The 14,696-nt window shown below is 41.8% G+C and overlaps 1 protein-coding gene and 1 pseudogene across 1 annotated transcript; both read left to right on the top strand.

Moving 5' to 3' along the window:
- The first annotated feature begins 3,758 nt into the window (after nt 1–3,758).
- LOC126025965 (AP-3 complex subunit sigma-1-like) lies at nt 3,759–5,127 on the top strand (annotated as a pseudogene).
- Nucleotides 5,128–8,135: 3,008 nt separating this feature from the next.
- Nucleotides 8,136–13,368, top strand: RPL24 (ribosomal protein L24; the record flags this gene model as incomplete). The annotated part of the gene is made up of 5 exons (XM_049785598.1): nt 8,136–8,222; nt 8,717–8,827; nt 11,366–11,502; nt 11,854–11,917; nt 13,229–13,368. Coding segments are annotated over 5 exons (480 nt in total), but the record flags the coding sequence as incomplete, so codon positions are not given.
- Between the last annotated feature and the right edge of the window lie 1,328 nt (nt 13,369–14,696).

Genomic DNA, 14,696 nt, shown 5'->3' with positions numbered 1-14,696 from the left:
CACCTGGAAGGGTTAGGTGGGGCAAAAGTCACAGAACAATCCTAAGGAAACACTTTTAAATACAATTCCAAGAATCATCTTATGGAAACTTTTTCATATGCTACACACCACTAGTGTTCATTTTATGTTTCTAAGCAAATGATAAAAACAAACTGTCTCAGAAAGGTTAAACTGCTCATAGAACAAGGGTGAATTGAAAAGTAGTACAGTGGCAGGAAGGAAACTTGTAATAGTGGATGGTAACCTTTAGCAGAACAATTTTGAGAGTATTATTTACCAGTCTAGATAACCTAATGCTAAAAGACTAGGTAGACAGAAAACTAGAACATCTTTGAATAGTGCATTTTATCTTAACAAAACAAGGGAGACTTATTAAATAAAGTGAGAACTTACACTTTTAAAAAGTATTATAACTCTTAGTGTTTTAAAACTAGGATATTGTTACTTTAAACAATCTTGGCACTCAAATGTGGGCTATAAAGAACCATAGAAGGGGAATAATTACAACCAAAAACAATAGGAACGAAAGAAAATTGATCCGTAGTAGGAAACTTATCACTTGGAAGAAAGAGGGCATAAGTTAGGGAAGGGACCACTATGACAATGACAGAGTGAAATAAACACTTAGGACCAGGACTAGGTGCAGAAAATAGGTAAAGAGATATGCATGATATCCTATCAGTAACAATATTGTAAACCATTATGTGTAAAAGGGAGGGGAAAACAATAGGGGTGTGAGGGAGAAACCAGGAACATCGGTCAATGGAGGGGAATGGGCACTCATGAAGGGATTGTTGTTGGCATGCTGTATGCCTGAAACTTAATCATGAATAACTTTGAACCTTTGTGATTCAATAAAAAAAAATTTTTTTTTTTTGGTTTTAGGGCCACACCCAGCGGTGCTCAGGGGTTACTCCTGGCTGTCTGCTCAGACATAGCTCCTGGCAGGTATGGGGGACCATATGGGACACAGGGATTCGAACCAACCACCTTAGGTCCTGGATTGGCTGCATGCAAGGCAAACACTGCTGTGCTATCTCTCCGGGCCCCAATAAAAATATTTTTAATTTTTTTTAAATTTTGGAAGTGATTGGGAGAAATATGGACACAGAATAGTCTCACTCATCTATGGGTTTTAAGAAAAATAAAAGGCATTATTTTGGGGCCTATATCCCATATGGTCCCCTGAACCTGCCAGGAGTGATTTCTGAGCATAATGCCAGGCATAACCCTTGAGCACCACCAGCTGTAGCCCAAACACAAACAAAAAAAAACACCCTAAAACAAACTTGGTCTCCTGCATGAAAACCCTGCACTCAGACATTTGAGCATCTATAATAAGGAAAAATTATAGACTTTAATTTAAAGATATTATTGTCATGGCTTTCCCATACACACAAAAAATTCCTTCTTGAGATAAGAGTGATAGTACAGCAGATAGGGTACTTAATTTGCACACTACCATCCCAGGTTCAATCCCTGGTATCTCATACAGTCCTGAATTCTGCTAGGAATGACACTCAAGAACAGAGCCATGAGCATAGCTGCTTGTGGCCCAAACACAAACAAAAAACTAATTCATTAACTTAAGTAAACAAATTATTAAAAACTTGTACTTAATATTGGATTTTTATTTCACCAATGAAAGTGTTAAATTTTTAATTTTACATAAATACATATCTCCTTACATCCTTTTTTGCCTGCCTATAGAACAAAATATTTACCATTTGGCCTCTTACAAAAAGTTTGCTGATCTTTTTTCTAAAAGTAAACTCTGAATATAAAGTTAACAAATTGAAGGGAAGAGATATTTCCAGGTAAAAAAGACAGCTTAGACACACGAGTGAGAACAGTGTATGTATATAAATATTACCTATCTATTCATCTGAACACCGTACTTTCCTCTTGCCCTGAGTATGTAATATCTGTTTCTTTTTTGTTGTTGTTCAAATAAAAATCATGAAATAAAGATTATTTCAGGGACCGAAGCAATAGCACAGCAGGTAAGGCATATGCCTTGCACACGTAAGACCCAGGTTCGATCCCTAGCATCACATATTGTCCCCTGAGCCTGCCAATAGTACTTTCTGGGTACAGAGGCAGGAGTAACCCCTTGGCACCAGTGGGTGTAGCCCAAAAACCAAAAAAGAAATAAAAATAAAGATTATTTCAGAAAAGGAATGCAATACTTGTTTCTTCCAGAAGATGGCTCACTTTATTTTCCAAAAATTCTATGACAAATTTCCAATACATAGAAAATAACTTTTATTGCGAATATTCACAAATTCATTATGTTCTTTTATCCAAATTTTACTGTTTTATCACATGGTTATAGTTATCATTTAAGTATATCAATATATCTTACATGTACTTAAATAATTAATATTCAGTATCTATAGCTTTTCTTTTTACAAGAGAGTGGCATACCTACCTGTCCTTGAGTGCTTTGAAAATTGTGCAATGCTTGGGATCAAAATTCAGGGATCTTGCAAACCAAGTCTGTGCCCTAATCCTTTGTGTTAGATCTCTAATGGTCCACTTTCTACTGCTTTTTCACTTTTGAGGAATGGTTTCTAGTAGACTGTTGATTCTACACTCCTGTGACACCAATCCCTTTTTCTCTTCTTACATCAAACGGTGGCATAGTACCATATTTTTGAAGGTGGCTTGATAGTCGCCACCATTTAAAATCCAGGTCTACAAGATATCCTAAAGAATTAACCTATACTGGAGAGATAGGACAGCAGTTAGGACATCACCAGGAGTGATTCCTGAGCTCAGAGCCAGGAGTAACCCCTGAGTATGCTGGGTGTGACCCAAAAACCAAAACCAAAGCAAAACAACTCCGAAAAAAAAAAAAAAACACTGAAGAAATAGCAACATATAGATCTGAGAATAGATCCAGGAGTTGCCCCTGAGTATGGTCCCTCCAAATTTTTTAAATTAAGATTGGTCATTGAGGGACCTTACACCCTGAACATTGACATAAAGACCTGGCACAGGCCTCAGAAGAATGGGCATTCTCCATTCACCCCTGATCTAGAGAAGACATCTACAAAACATCCAAGGTTGTCTATAACATTACCTGGAGGCAATCCTCTACCAGGGAAGACCCTACAGCTGCTCTGACATCGATCTACTCAAAAGAGACTTCCCTTAACACTGAGAAGACTTAACAAGAACAATGACCTGCTTACTGGACAGGGCTTGCTGTATTGCCTCTTGTGAGGTGAAACTAGAGGATACTCCACACCAGCCTGACTTTAATGTAGGATGTGCAGATTCCAGGATCTTTAATACAGAAACCTGATGCCAACAATAGGACTGCGTGAAAAATAAAACTGTATTGGCACTACAGACAATGACTTGGATTGAATAAACTAATTTGCCTGGAGCCTAGAGTTGGTCTTATGCCAGGAAACTTCAGGGGTAGTGGTCTCCTTGTATTTAGACCAAGGCTATTCCTTTCTATGACCCCCATATTTTGGTGGGCCTATGCAAACAATATTTGCCACTCTAACACCATTTTTACTGTGCCCTTTTGACTAACCCTTAAAAAAAAACTCTTAAACTTTTGATGTTAACTTAAACTAATATGTATATGCATGAATATATAAAAAATACTATGCCTTCAAAGTTAAGGAGTCACATAAATCTCATGGCTTTAGGTTGCTTTGTGTACTGCTAAGAAATGTTATAATGTAGCGCATAAGGGACGCCGGGCAGGAGGGAGCGAGGAGGCCCTCCGCGCACCGCCTGGCCCAGCCATGATCAAGGCCATCCTCATCTTCAACAACCACGGCAAGCCGCGGCTCTCCAAGTTCTACCAGCCCTACAGTGAAGATACACAACAGCAAATCATCAGGGAGACATTCCACTTGGTATCTAAGAGAGATGAAAATGTTTATAATTTCCTTGAAGGAGGATTATTAATTGGAGGATCTGACAACAAACTAATTTATAGACATTATGCAACATTATATTTTGTCTTCTGCGTGGATTCTTCAGAAAGTGAACTTGGCATTTTAGACTTAATTCAAGTATTTGTGGAAACTCTGGACAAGTGTTTTGAAAATGTTTGTGAATTGGATTTAATTTTCTCTTTTTTTTTTGGTTTTTGGGCCACACCCAGTAACCCTCAGGGGTTACTCCTGGCTATGTGCTCAGAAGTTGCTCCTGGCTTGGGGGACCATATGGGACACCGGGGGATCGAACCGCGGTCCATCCAAGGTTAGCGCAGGCAAGGCAGGCACCTTACCTTTAGCACCACCGCCCGGCCCTGGATTTAATTTTTTTTTTTTTTCTTTTTTTTGTTTTTGTTTTTGGGTCACACCCGTTTGATGCTCAGGGGTTACACCTGGCTATGTGCTCAGAAATCGCCCCAGGCTTGGGGGGACCATATGGGACACCGGGGATCGAACCACAGTCCATCCTACGCTAGTGCTTCCAAGGCAGACACCTTACCTCTAGCGCCACCTTCCCGGCCCCGGATTTAATTTTCCATGTAGATAAGGTTCACAATATCCTTGCAGAAATGGTGATGGGGGGATGGTTTTGGAGACCAACATGAATGAAATTGTCACACAAATTGATGCACAAAACAAACTGGAGAAATCTGAGGCTGGCTTAGCAGGAGCTCCAGCCCGTGCTGTATCAGCTGTAAAGAATATGAATCTTCCTGAGATCCCAAGAAATATTAACACTGGTGACATCAGTATAAAAGTGCCAAACCTGCCCTCTTTTAAATAAACAATTAAAAAGACCACTCCCAGGTAAAACTCCAGGGGGGGACAAGTCATCTAAGTTTACCATGCAGTTGTTTACCAAAAATAAAGGAGAGGAGAGTCTTAACTTTTGCTCTTGGATTTAAGTCAAGGTACTGTATAGAAATTGTTTAAATCAGTATGGAAGCTCAGTGTTCCTTTTCTTGCTCAGTAATCTTAAAGAAATTGAGTGATTCTGGTGAGCTTTTCTTTTTTCTTCCTAAACTGCATTCCTGTGTCCACCTAAGGCATGCTTCTGTGTATTTGCTATTACAGTATTTCAAAAAGTGTTTGAGACATTTATTTCAATTATGTACAACCTTAAAATGTTTGGTGTTTTGTATGGTTCACAGTTGAAGCATTCCTTATACATTTCTGTTACATGTCGCAATTGTTTAAGAACCAAGTATGGGGGCCGGGTAGGTGGCGCTGGAGGTAAGGTGTCTGCCTTGCAAGCGCTAGCCAAGGAAGGACCGCGGTTCGATCCCCCGGCGTCCCATATGGTCCCCCCAAGCCAGGGGCGATTTCTGAGCACATAGCCAGGAGTAACCCCTGAGCGTCAAGCGGGTGTGGCCCAAAAACCCAAAAAAAAAAAAAAAAAAAAAAAAAAAAAAAAAAAAAAAAGAACCAAGTATGTATTGCATGAAAACATGACTTTTCTCTTAGTTGAAATAAACTCCAAGGTAACTGGACTTCAAAAGTAAAAAAAAAAAAAAATGTTATAATGTACTACAATCTGGGGACTTGTGGACAAAGTAATTGTACATGGGTTCTGCCTTATTTTTCTTAATGTTTTTTTGACTGTAAGTTCAATATTTAGGCATCAGCAAGGGGATTTCTTCTGAGAACTCTGTTTATGGGCGATTGTTCTTTCACTGTAACTTTACCTTGTCCTCTTTGCATCATTGTTTTCATAATTAAAATAAAAAATTAAAAAAATTAAAAAAAAAATGGGGCCGGGCGGTGGCGCTAAAGGTAAGGTGCCTGCCTTGCCTGCGCTAGCCTTGGACGGACCGCGGTTCGATCCCCTGGTGTCCCGTATGGTCCCCCGTGCCTGCCAGGAGCTATTTCTGAGCAGACAGCCAGGAGTAACGCCTGAGCACCGCTGGGTGTGGCCCAAAATCCAAAAAAAAAAAAAAAAAATTTAAAAAAAAGATTGGTCATTGAGGCATGGGAAGAACTAATCTAACAAATAACTCTGCAGTGATCCTGACAGGATTGACTGGGCTTTAACTGGACCAATACTATATTTAACTTATACTACTTTACCCCTCTTCTTTTCACAGAAAAGAAAAATATCCTAACAAATATCTTGAAGTCTAAATTCTCTCAGTAATTGCCTCCAGAAAATAAGCCTGTAACACTAGATGATGCTTCTTTACACATTCTACTTTCAGACCTATTGCTCAAAAAATATTCCAAATGCTATGAAGTTGTTTAAATTATGGCTGTTTTCTTTTTGTTCTTTCCCTCCCTTCCTTCCTTATATTAGTACTAGGATTGAACCCAGTGGATAAGGTGCTTACCTTGTTCGCAGCTAACCCAAATTTGACTCCTGATATCCCCCATGGTTCCCTGAGCCTGCCTACAGTAAATCATAAATGCAGAGCCAGAAATAAGCCCTGAGCACACACACCGGGTGTGGCCCAAAAACCAATAACCGGTGTTGAAAGGTTATAACTGTATGTATGATATGTCAAACATTTAAACGAACAAAACCCTTTATAGGGCAGCTTTGACAGCGTAAATCAATGTAAATTTCATTTTCCTAGTCAAGTCCTCTAGCTGCCCACGAAATTAAAAAATAATTGCATCTAAAAAAATTAATCACATCTTGCCTCATTCCACAGTGCTCAAATATCTAGTTAACCCCATAGAGAGAATTGAGATCGAGGTATGGATGACCAATGGGCTAAGCCAGAGGTCCATTTTCCAGTCAAAAACTTTGCTATTTGTATTTTTTTTTGTTTTTTGTTTTTTGGGTCACACCCGGTGTTGCTCAGGGGTTGCTCCTGGCTATCTGCTCAGAAATAGCTCCTGGCAGGCACGGGGGACCATATAGGACACCGGGATTCGAACCAACCACCTTTGGTCCTGGATCGGATGCTTGCAAGGCAAACGCCGCTGTGCTATCTCTCCTCTCTCCGGCCCGCTATTTGTATTCTTAGCCCTTTGAGATTTGCCCCTGGGCCCCACAGATATTCCGCCCAGCAACAGAGTACCCCCCCACCCCCGCCCCTGTTCCTACCTTGCTGTACTTGAGCGCCCTACCAAAGAGATTTTGCAAACTGCAAATTGAATTAATACTTGTTGATGTTCTAGCAAAATTCCTGGCCCAATCAATGAACGAGAATTTTATAAATGCTTAGTAAGGTATTTTGGGACTAAAAATAAAAACAGTTTGGATGTACTGACGAGGACAGCGGGGCAAGTCAGAATGGTGCTGCAAAATTTCAGCTGTCCCTAGGGATACAGATTGGTTTGTGCCATGAGGAGAGGAGAGGATCCTTCTCTCTGGCTCCTCACATTTCCTACAGCAGGGTGACAGGGTGGCAAGTGAACATGGGAAACAGGATAATAAATGAGAATCCAACTTCTGATTTGACAATGGGGACGTCCCCACCCACGTGATAACAGAGGTTCCGCTGCGAACCCAAATTCCAGGGAAGCCCAAAACAGCAGGGGCCTGTCGTGACGTCATCAAGGCGCGTCGCGATTCCCCCGGGGACTTGGAGGAATAACTTGATCCCACCCAGAACCTAATAAGGACTCTTCCCATGATCCTCTCGGCCTCTTGGCCGTCTTTTGTCCTCCCGGGAGCCACAGCTATTTTTCCCGTGATGTTCATAGATCCATCTCCGGAGACAGCGGCGAGAACGGATCGCGGAGTCTCCTGGCCGTGACGTCATCACGGAGCGCCGGGGAGTTGGATGAATAACTTGGCCCATCCAGAACCATACTAAGGTCTCTTCCCATGAAACTCTAGGTCTCTTCGCCGTCTTTCGTTTTCCCTGGGACCGCCGCCATGAAGTCAGCTTTTTTTTTTCCCGTGATGTTCATCTAGATCCATCTCCGGAACAGCGGCGAGAAGGCACCGCAGAGGCTCCTGGTCGTGACGTCATCACGGAGCGCCGGGACTCTTCCGGGGACTTGGAGGGGGAAATTGACCCCACCCAGACCATATAAGGCCTCTTCCCATGATCCTCTCGGCCTCTTCGCCGTCTTTCGTCTTCCCCGGGAGCTGCAGCCATGAAGTAAGTTCTTCGCGTGATGTTAATCTAAGTCCATCTTCGGGCAGAGTCCCTCTGCCGAATCCCGGACATGGCTTCTCGATGCCGCGGATGCCTTCCCTAATGGATTTTCGTACTTTTTTGTCTTCATAGGGTCGAGCTGTGCAGTTTCAGCGGGTACAAGATCTACCCCGGCCATGGGAGGCGCTACGCCAGGACCGACGGAAAGGTGACTGACAACCCGCGCCAGCTATATAAATAAACGCCTCCTATATTCTTTGAAAGGGCTGGCCGGTTCGATTCGGCCTAGGCGGGTTCTCGGACACCGAAAGCCTTGTTTTGGGGACGCTGTTGGCACTGTTCCAAATGAGGCCTGTCTTGGTGTCTGATCAGGGCTGAGACCGGAAGTGGGCCAAGTGTTCCTTTGGCGGGTTGGAGGGAGGATAGAAAATGGTCTTGCGAGGTCCTCTGAGGGAAAGCAACTGGATGCCTCCTACATTTTGACCCATCGCATATGCCCCTGTACTAAGTTTGCATGCTTTTGGGGGAAGACAGGATCAAATGCACAAGATGGGTGGCAATTATGGGACGTTGGGTTTTTACTTTTGTGTGCACCCAAATTCACTAATATAGATAACGGGATGTCATGCAAATGGTTTCAAGCCAAGCCTCCTAGACATTGTAGAGTGGAGTGAGTGCTTACTGTTAAACATTTTTTCACAGGTTTTCCAGTTTCTTAATGCAAAATGCGAGTCCGCATTCCTTTCCAAGAGAAATCCTCGGCAAATAAATTGGACTGTCCTCTACAGGAGAAAGCACAAAAAGGGACAGTCGGTAAGTTAACCTGCACGCTCGTTTTTCCGGGGTTATCTCACATGGCATTTTTTTTCTTAGTTTTGGTGCCCTGTAAGACTACTTTAAGTGAGGTAGAATATGAAAGTGAGCCTGGCGGTAGAGCATAAAACATTAATATCAAATTTGAGGGGAATTGCTCCTAGTGGGGCACCATGAAACCATATGGGGTTCCTATGTGCAAGGACAACACCCTACCCGCTAAACTATCGCTCAAGCTCTGGATACTAATTGTCCTTGTACGTTTTATTGTTTTGGTAAAGGTTGAGTTGAAATTTGGAAGAATTCCTTTGCAGATCAGGTAAATTACTTTAAGTGCATTTGGCTCATAGGGAACCATGGATGTGCTTAAGCTACTCAGTGTGACAAAGTATCTTTATTTCGCCTGAAGATTTTATGTTGAAGTGCTCTTTGCACTTTTGTGGTCAAACCCTTTGGTGTTCAGGGCTTACTCCTGGAGGACTCTGGGGACCAAGTGGGGTACCCTAGATTGAACCTGGGGTCATCACACAAGATAAGCATGTCATCTACTGTGCTATCTCTGGCCCCCTAGCTTGAATTGGGGGGGGGTGCTTTCTGTGACAGTATTCAGGAGATTAAGGTGATTGAGCATCTGGCTGATAGATGTCTATCAGGAACCACTTCTGGCAGACTTGGGGACCATATAGGGTACCAGGTGAGCCTTTCCTGAAAAAGAACTAGGAATTCAGAGGAAGGTGATGTTTGTTTGTAACTTTATTTGAGAGAACTTAATTCAACCGTTAGAAAGGATTAGACAGTGTTTTTTGAAAAGTAGGACTTGGTCACTAGTTTATGAGGATATGGAGAAACAAACAACTCTGACTTGCTTTCTTTTTTTTTTTTTTTTTTTTTTGGTGGTTTTTGGGTCATACCCGGCAGTGCTCAGGGGTTACTCCTGGCTTCATGCTCAGAAATTGCTCCTGGCAGGCACGGGGGACCATATGGGACGCAGGGATTCGAACCGATGATCTTCTGCATGAAAGGCAAACGCCTTACCTCCATGCTATCTCTCCGGCCCCCTGACTTGCTTTCATTTATGATGTGCTGGAACTGGGGAAAGGAGTTGGTCAGGTTTTTTTTGTGTGTGTGTGTGTTGCTTTTTTTCTTTAAGGCCACATACAGCAATGCTTCTGGCAGGGTTGGGGGACCATATAGAATGCTGGGTGTCTGGGTGGGGGACGTGGTGCAAGTAGCAGGGTGTTTGCCTTGCACGCGCTAACCTAGGACAGACTGGTTCTATCTCCACACACACACCCTGTGTCCCATAATGTGCCCCCAAGCCAAGAGTGATTTCTGAGCTCACCAGGTGTGCACCCACCCCCCCAAAATAGCCCGAATACTGAATATCTGCTGCCTGGGTTTTTGGTCGCTATTTAAAGTTAACAGAAGTGTAACAATTTTAGTTTTAGGTTTTAGGAGTTGAAAGCTGGGGCTCAAGCTGATGATTACAGTGTTCATAGCATCATTTACAGTAGTTTAAAAGTTGAAATAACCCAAATTTCCCATCCATCAATGTTCATCGTTAAGCTTGTCAGCTGAAAGCTAGCCTTTCACAGTTTTCCTCCTAATCCCTTTCCTTTTTTTTTAGTCATATTTTTATAGAATTGAAAAATGAGGTGCCAGAGCCATGGCGTAGCGGTAGGCCATTTGCCTTGCACACGGCTGGCCCAGGGTGGATCTCCCAGCATCCCATATGGGTCGCCCGAGCCCAGAGCGATTTCTGAGCTCATAGCCAGAAATAATCCCTTAGCATCATCTGGTGTGGCCCAAAATAAAAAAATTGAGAGGTCCGGAGAGATAGCATGGAAGTAAGGTGTTTTGCCTTTCGTGCAGAAGGACGTTGGTTCAAATCTGGGCATCCCATATGGTCCCCCGAGCCTGCGGGGGGGGGCGATTTCTGAGCACAGAGCCAGGAGTAGCCCTTTAGCGCTGCCAGGTGTGACTCAAAAATCAAAAAAAAATTGAAAAAATTGAAAAACAACCAGAATTTTTAGTGTCTTACCAGTTCATGATTGGAGGTTTTCTGATTTGCAGTATCTCCAGTGTAACTTTTTATAAACATGCGTGACTTTGTTTTTATATTGAGTTTTGTATTTCATTTCCCAGCACCTCGTTCATGTTGAAACCTAATCCCAAAGGCAGTGGTATTGAGAGGTGTGATCTTCTGGGGATGCCCAAAAGAGGTGCAAAGCCCTTCCGGGAGCTAATTAAAAGGGCACTAGAGAGACTACCATGTAAGGACAGAGATGGGAAAGGGACCTCACCTAGTGGTGCTGGTTTTGACTTTTAGCTTCTAGTACTTTACGAACTACATTTCTGTTTATATACTACTCATGTTTTTTTATGTTTGAGATTTGGGGTGGTCTAACCCAGGATCTTAAATGCAAGTGCTGTTACCACATCCCCTGACTTAGATTGAATTCATTGCTGCGGGCCAGACAGTTGACAAATTTGTGAAGCAGATTTTCAAGTATGTTTCTCATCTTTTTTGTTTTGTAGGAAGAAATTCAGAAGAAAAGAACTCGTCGTGCAGTCAAATTTCAAAGGGCCATCACTGGTGCATCTCTTGCTGATATAATGGCCAAGAGAAATCAGAAACCTGAAGTTAGAAAGGCTCAACGGGAACAAGCTATCAGGTGTGGAATCTTTAATTATGAGCACTTCCAGCTGTTGGGAGGGATTTTAATGTATAGCAAAGGGTATGGGCACAAGAACCTAGTTTGATACATTGTTTTGATAATATATGTAAGGATTTGTTGTTGTCAATATATTAGACTTACAATACAGGCTTATAATAGTCTAAATGACCTGTTTAGATTCTACTGTAATTACAGCTACCATGTAGTTGGTATATATTAGTTGGACTTGGTGATTAATGAACTGTATTGATAAGCTTTAAGTTTTGAACTTGTTCTACAAAATAATGGCATATATAATCTTTCCACAAATACTGGGTAAAGTGCTTTCTGTTATTTGTAACCCTATAGGGCTGCTAAGGAAGCAAAGAAAGCTAAGCAAGCATCTAAAAAGACTGCAATGGCTGCTGCAAAGGTAATTCTCGTATAATTTGAGGGGAGGAAAACACCTTTTATTTTGAGTTCTGAGGAAAGGGATGAAGAGTGAGTTTTAACACGCTCAAGGGAAAAGAAACAGTTCTCACCATAGAGAGAATCCCAAAACTTAAGTAGAAAGTACACATCTCAAGAGGGGAGGTGATAGGTGCATGCAGCACCATATGATGGGCCTAGATACACATGTACTTTTGTGATTTATTGGACTTCATCATAATGCAACCAATTTTTACTATGACTCCAGATAATGGTCAATATAATTTGGGGGTTAGTACACGAGGCTATGCTCAGGAATTTCTCCTGGTGGTACTTCAGGGACCTTATGTGCTGTCCTGATCAAATTCGGGTCAGCTCTGTGCAGGACAAAAGCCCAAATCAGTGTACTCTCACCAATTCCTGATTATCTCCCTCATTTTGTGTTTTTTTTTTTTTTTTTTTTTTTTTGGGTAGTAGAGTGCCTGGTAGTACTGAGGTGCTACTCCCATCTTATTGCTAGGACCTAGACTCCTCTAACAAAGCATGCACTTAAGTCCTTAAAGTAGTCTCTCCTGTCTTGAGTACTTAAGGGTTCCCTCTCCTTATAGATTTTGGTGCCACCCCTAGTAGTGCTGGGGGAAGATGGAAGAGAGGGTCTCTCTTGGGTGCTGAGAGTAGTCCACATCGTTGGCATGGTGTGCCAGCAATAGGCCATGAAAATAATGCGAAGTAAATTTTGTCTCAAGCGTTTTTTTTGTCAAGTATAATGAATATGTTCCCAATATACACAAAGCTGAAAAGTGCAAGATAAAGGTGGCTTTTGCATTTTGAAGTTTATTTTGAAATTTCAGGTTCACTCTTAGTAACAGTAGCTTTTCCTCAATGTTACATCAATTTAATTACCAAAGCAAAAATTTTAAGGCCTTTGGTTCCCTTTTTTTCTCCACCAATCTGTGTCAGTATCTTTGTCTTTATTATTAAAATGGTTTTGAATTTAATATTTGGGAATTTTATTTATTTGGGTATTTTTTGGGGGGGCCACACCTGGCGGTGCTCAGGGGTTACTCCTGGCTGTCTGCTCAGAAGTAGCTCCTGGCAGGCACAGGGGACCATATGGAACACCAGGATTCGAACCCAACCACCTTTGGTCCTGGATCGGCTGCTTGCAAGGCAAACGCCGCTGTGCTATCTCTCCAGGCCCTGGGGGTTTTATTTAAGGTTTATAATAGAAACGTCAGGAAATAACCTAAACATCATATTTTGTGAAGGGATAATTAACTTGGATGGATGCTACATAACATGTTATTTTTTACAGGCACCCACAAAAGCAGCCCCTAAGCAAAAGATTGTGAAGCCTGTGAAGGTTTCTGCTCCCCGAGTTGGTGGAAAACGCTAAGTTGAAAGATCCAAATCTTAAATAAAGATTTAACCATTATGAATTGTCTTCTTTCATTTTTTAAAATATAAATCTTTTCTCTGAAATGGCTCAGTGCAAACATCTTAGATGATAGGAGGGTAAGTAAGACGTAAATAAAACCTACATGATTGGGAGTCAGATCTGCGCTTGATACCCTAACTTCCCTTAATGGTACCCCCAAGTGTGCCAGGAGTAATTCCTGAGTGCTACTGAGTGTGGCTCCAAAAACAAACCAAAAAACTTACTTGATTAAATCTCTTTGATGGTCTGACTGTACTATCATATAAAGTTTTAGGTACAATGGTTGTATTACCTAGGGTGGTACATGATCAGGTTGATTACTAAAGGATTTATTTTCTGACATCTCTGCAAGAAGTAAATGCTTAGAAGTTGATTTCTTGGTGAATTATCCTTCCCATAAACTTGCTTTTTGTTCAGTGGAGGTCACTTTTAGTTCATCTGATAGACTAGTCGAAGGTTAAAACAATATTGGGGCCACAGGTGTGGCTCAGCGATTAAAAAAAAAAAAGCCCAGCTGAGGTCCTAGGTTAAGTCTGACATCACACTCAGAATCCTCTATTGTCTTCAGAAAATAAGCTTACATTTTTCTCATGTTGCCAGAGAATCAAACACAAGGCCTCATATACAAAGCATGTATTCCACCCCATGGTTCAAAGAACAATTTTGAGTAAAAGATGTCTAGGGGCTAGACTCAGTAAAATAGGTTGCCTTGCAGTCTTAAGACCCTGACCTGGATGCAATCCTCAATGTATGGTCCCCTAGAAGTGATTCACAAACTATATTGTGTTAGAAAGATGTAATGGATGAAGACCACCCAGAATGATCTAAAAACACTAGGTTTTCATAAATATGGCAAACAACAATTTGGCCACCTAGAAAAAAATTTTACTAGAACATTTGTCTACTGACTCGAAGGAACATAAGAACATTAGACCAAAGGCTTGCCTAATATATATTTGTCTCATGGGCTCACAACAAAAGATGTGCTATACCTCGGTTGATTATTTTTGTTTTTGAACCACACCTGGCAGTGCTTGGGTTACTCCTGAATGTACTCAAGGAATCCTGGCTATGCTCAGAGGACCATATGGGATGTAGAGGGACTGAGTTGTAGTTGGCCTCATGCAAAGCAACTAATTACCTTTTCCTCAGTATAATTTGTCTGGGCCTGTGGTGGGGTTGAGTGGGGCATTTTGAAAAAAAAAAAACAAAAAAAAACAGGATGTGATTTAGCAGTAAAGCACTTAACCATGCAAATGGGAGGACTTTGGTAAAATTACCCTCAAAGGCTGTACTGGAGAAACAATAGCAGGTAGGGTGCTTATTTTTCTTGTGACCAGTGTGG

This window comes from Suncus etruscus, chromosome 13 (assembly GCF_024139225.1).
Source record: "Suncus etruscus isolate mSunEtr1 chromosome 13, mSunEtr1.pri.cur, whole genome shotgun sequence".
Lineage (NCBI taxonomy): Eukaryota > Metazoa > Chordata > Mammalia > Eulipotyphla > Soricidae > Suncus > Suncus etruscus.
This window is presented reverse-complemented; position numbering and strand designations above follow the sequence as displayed.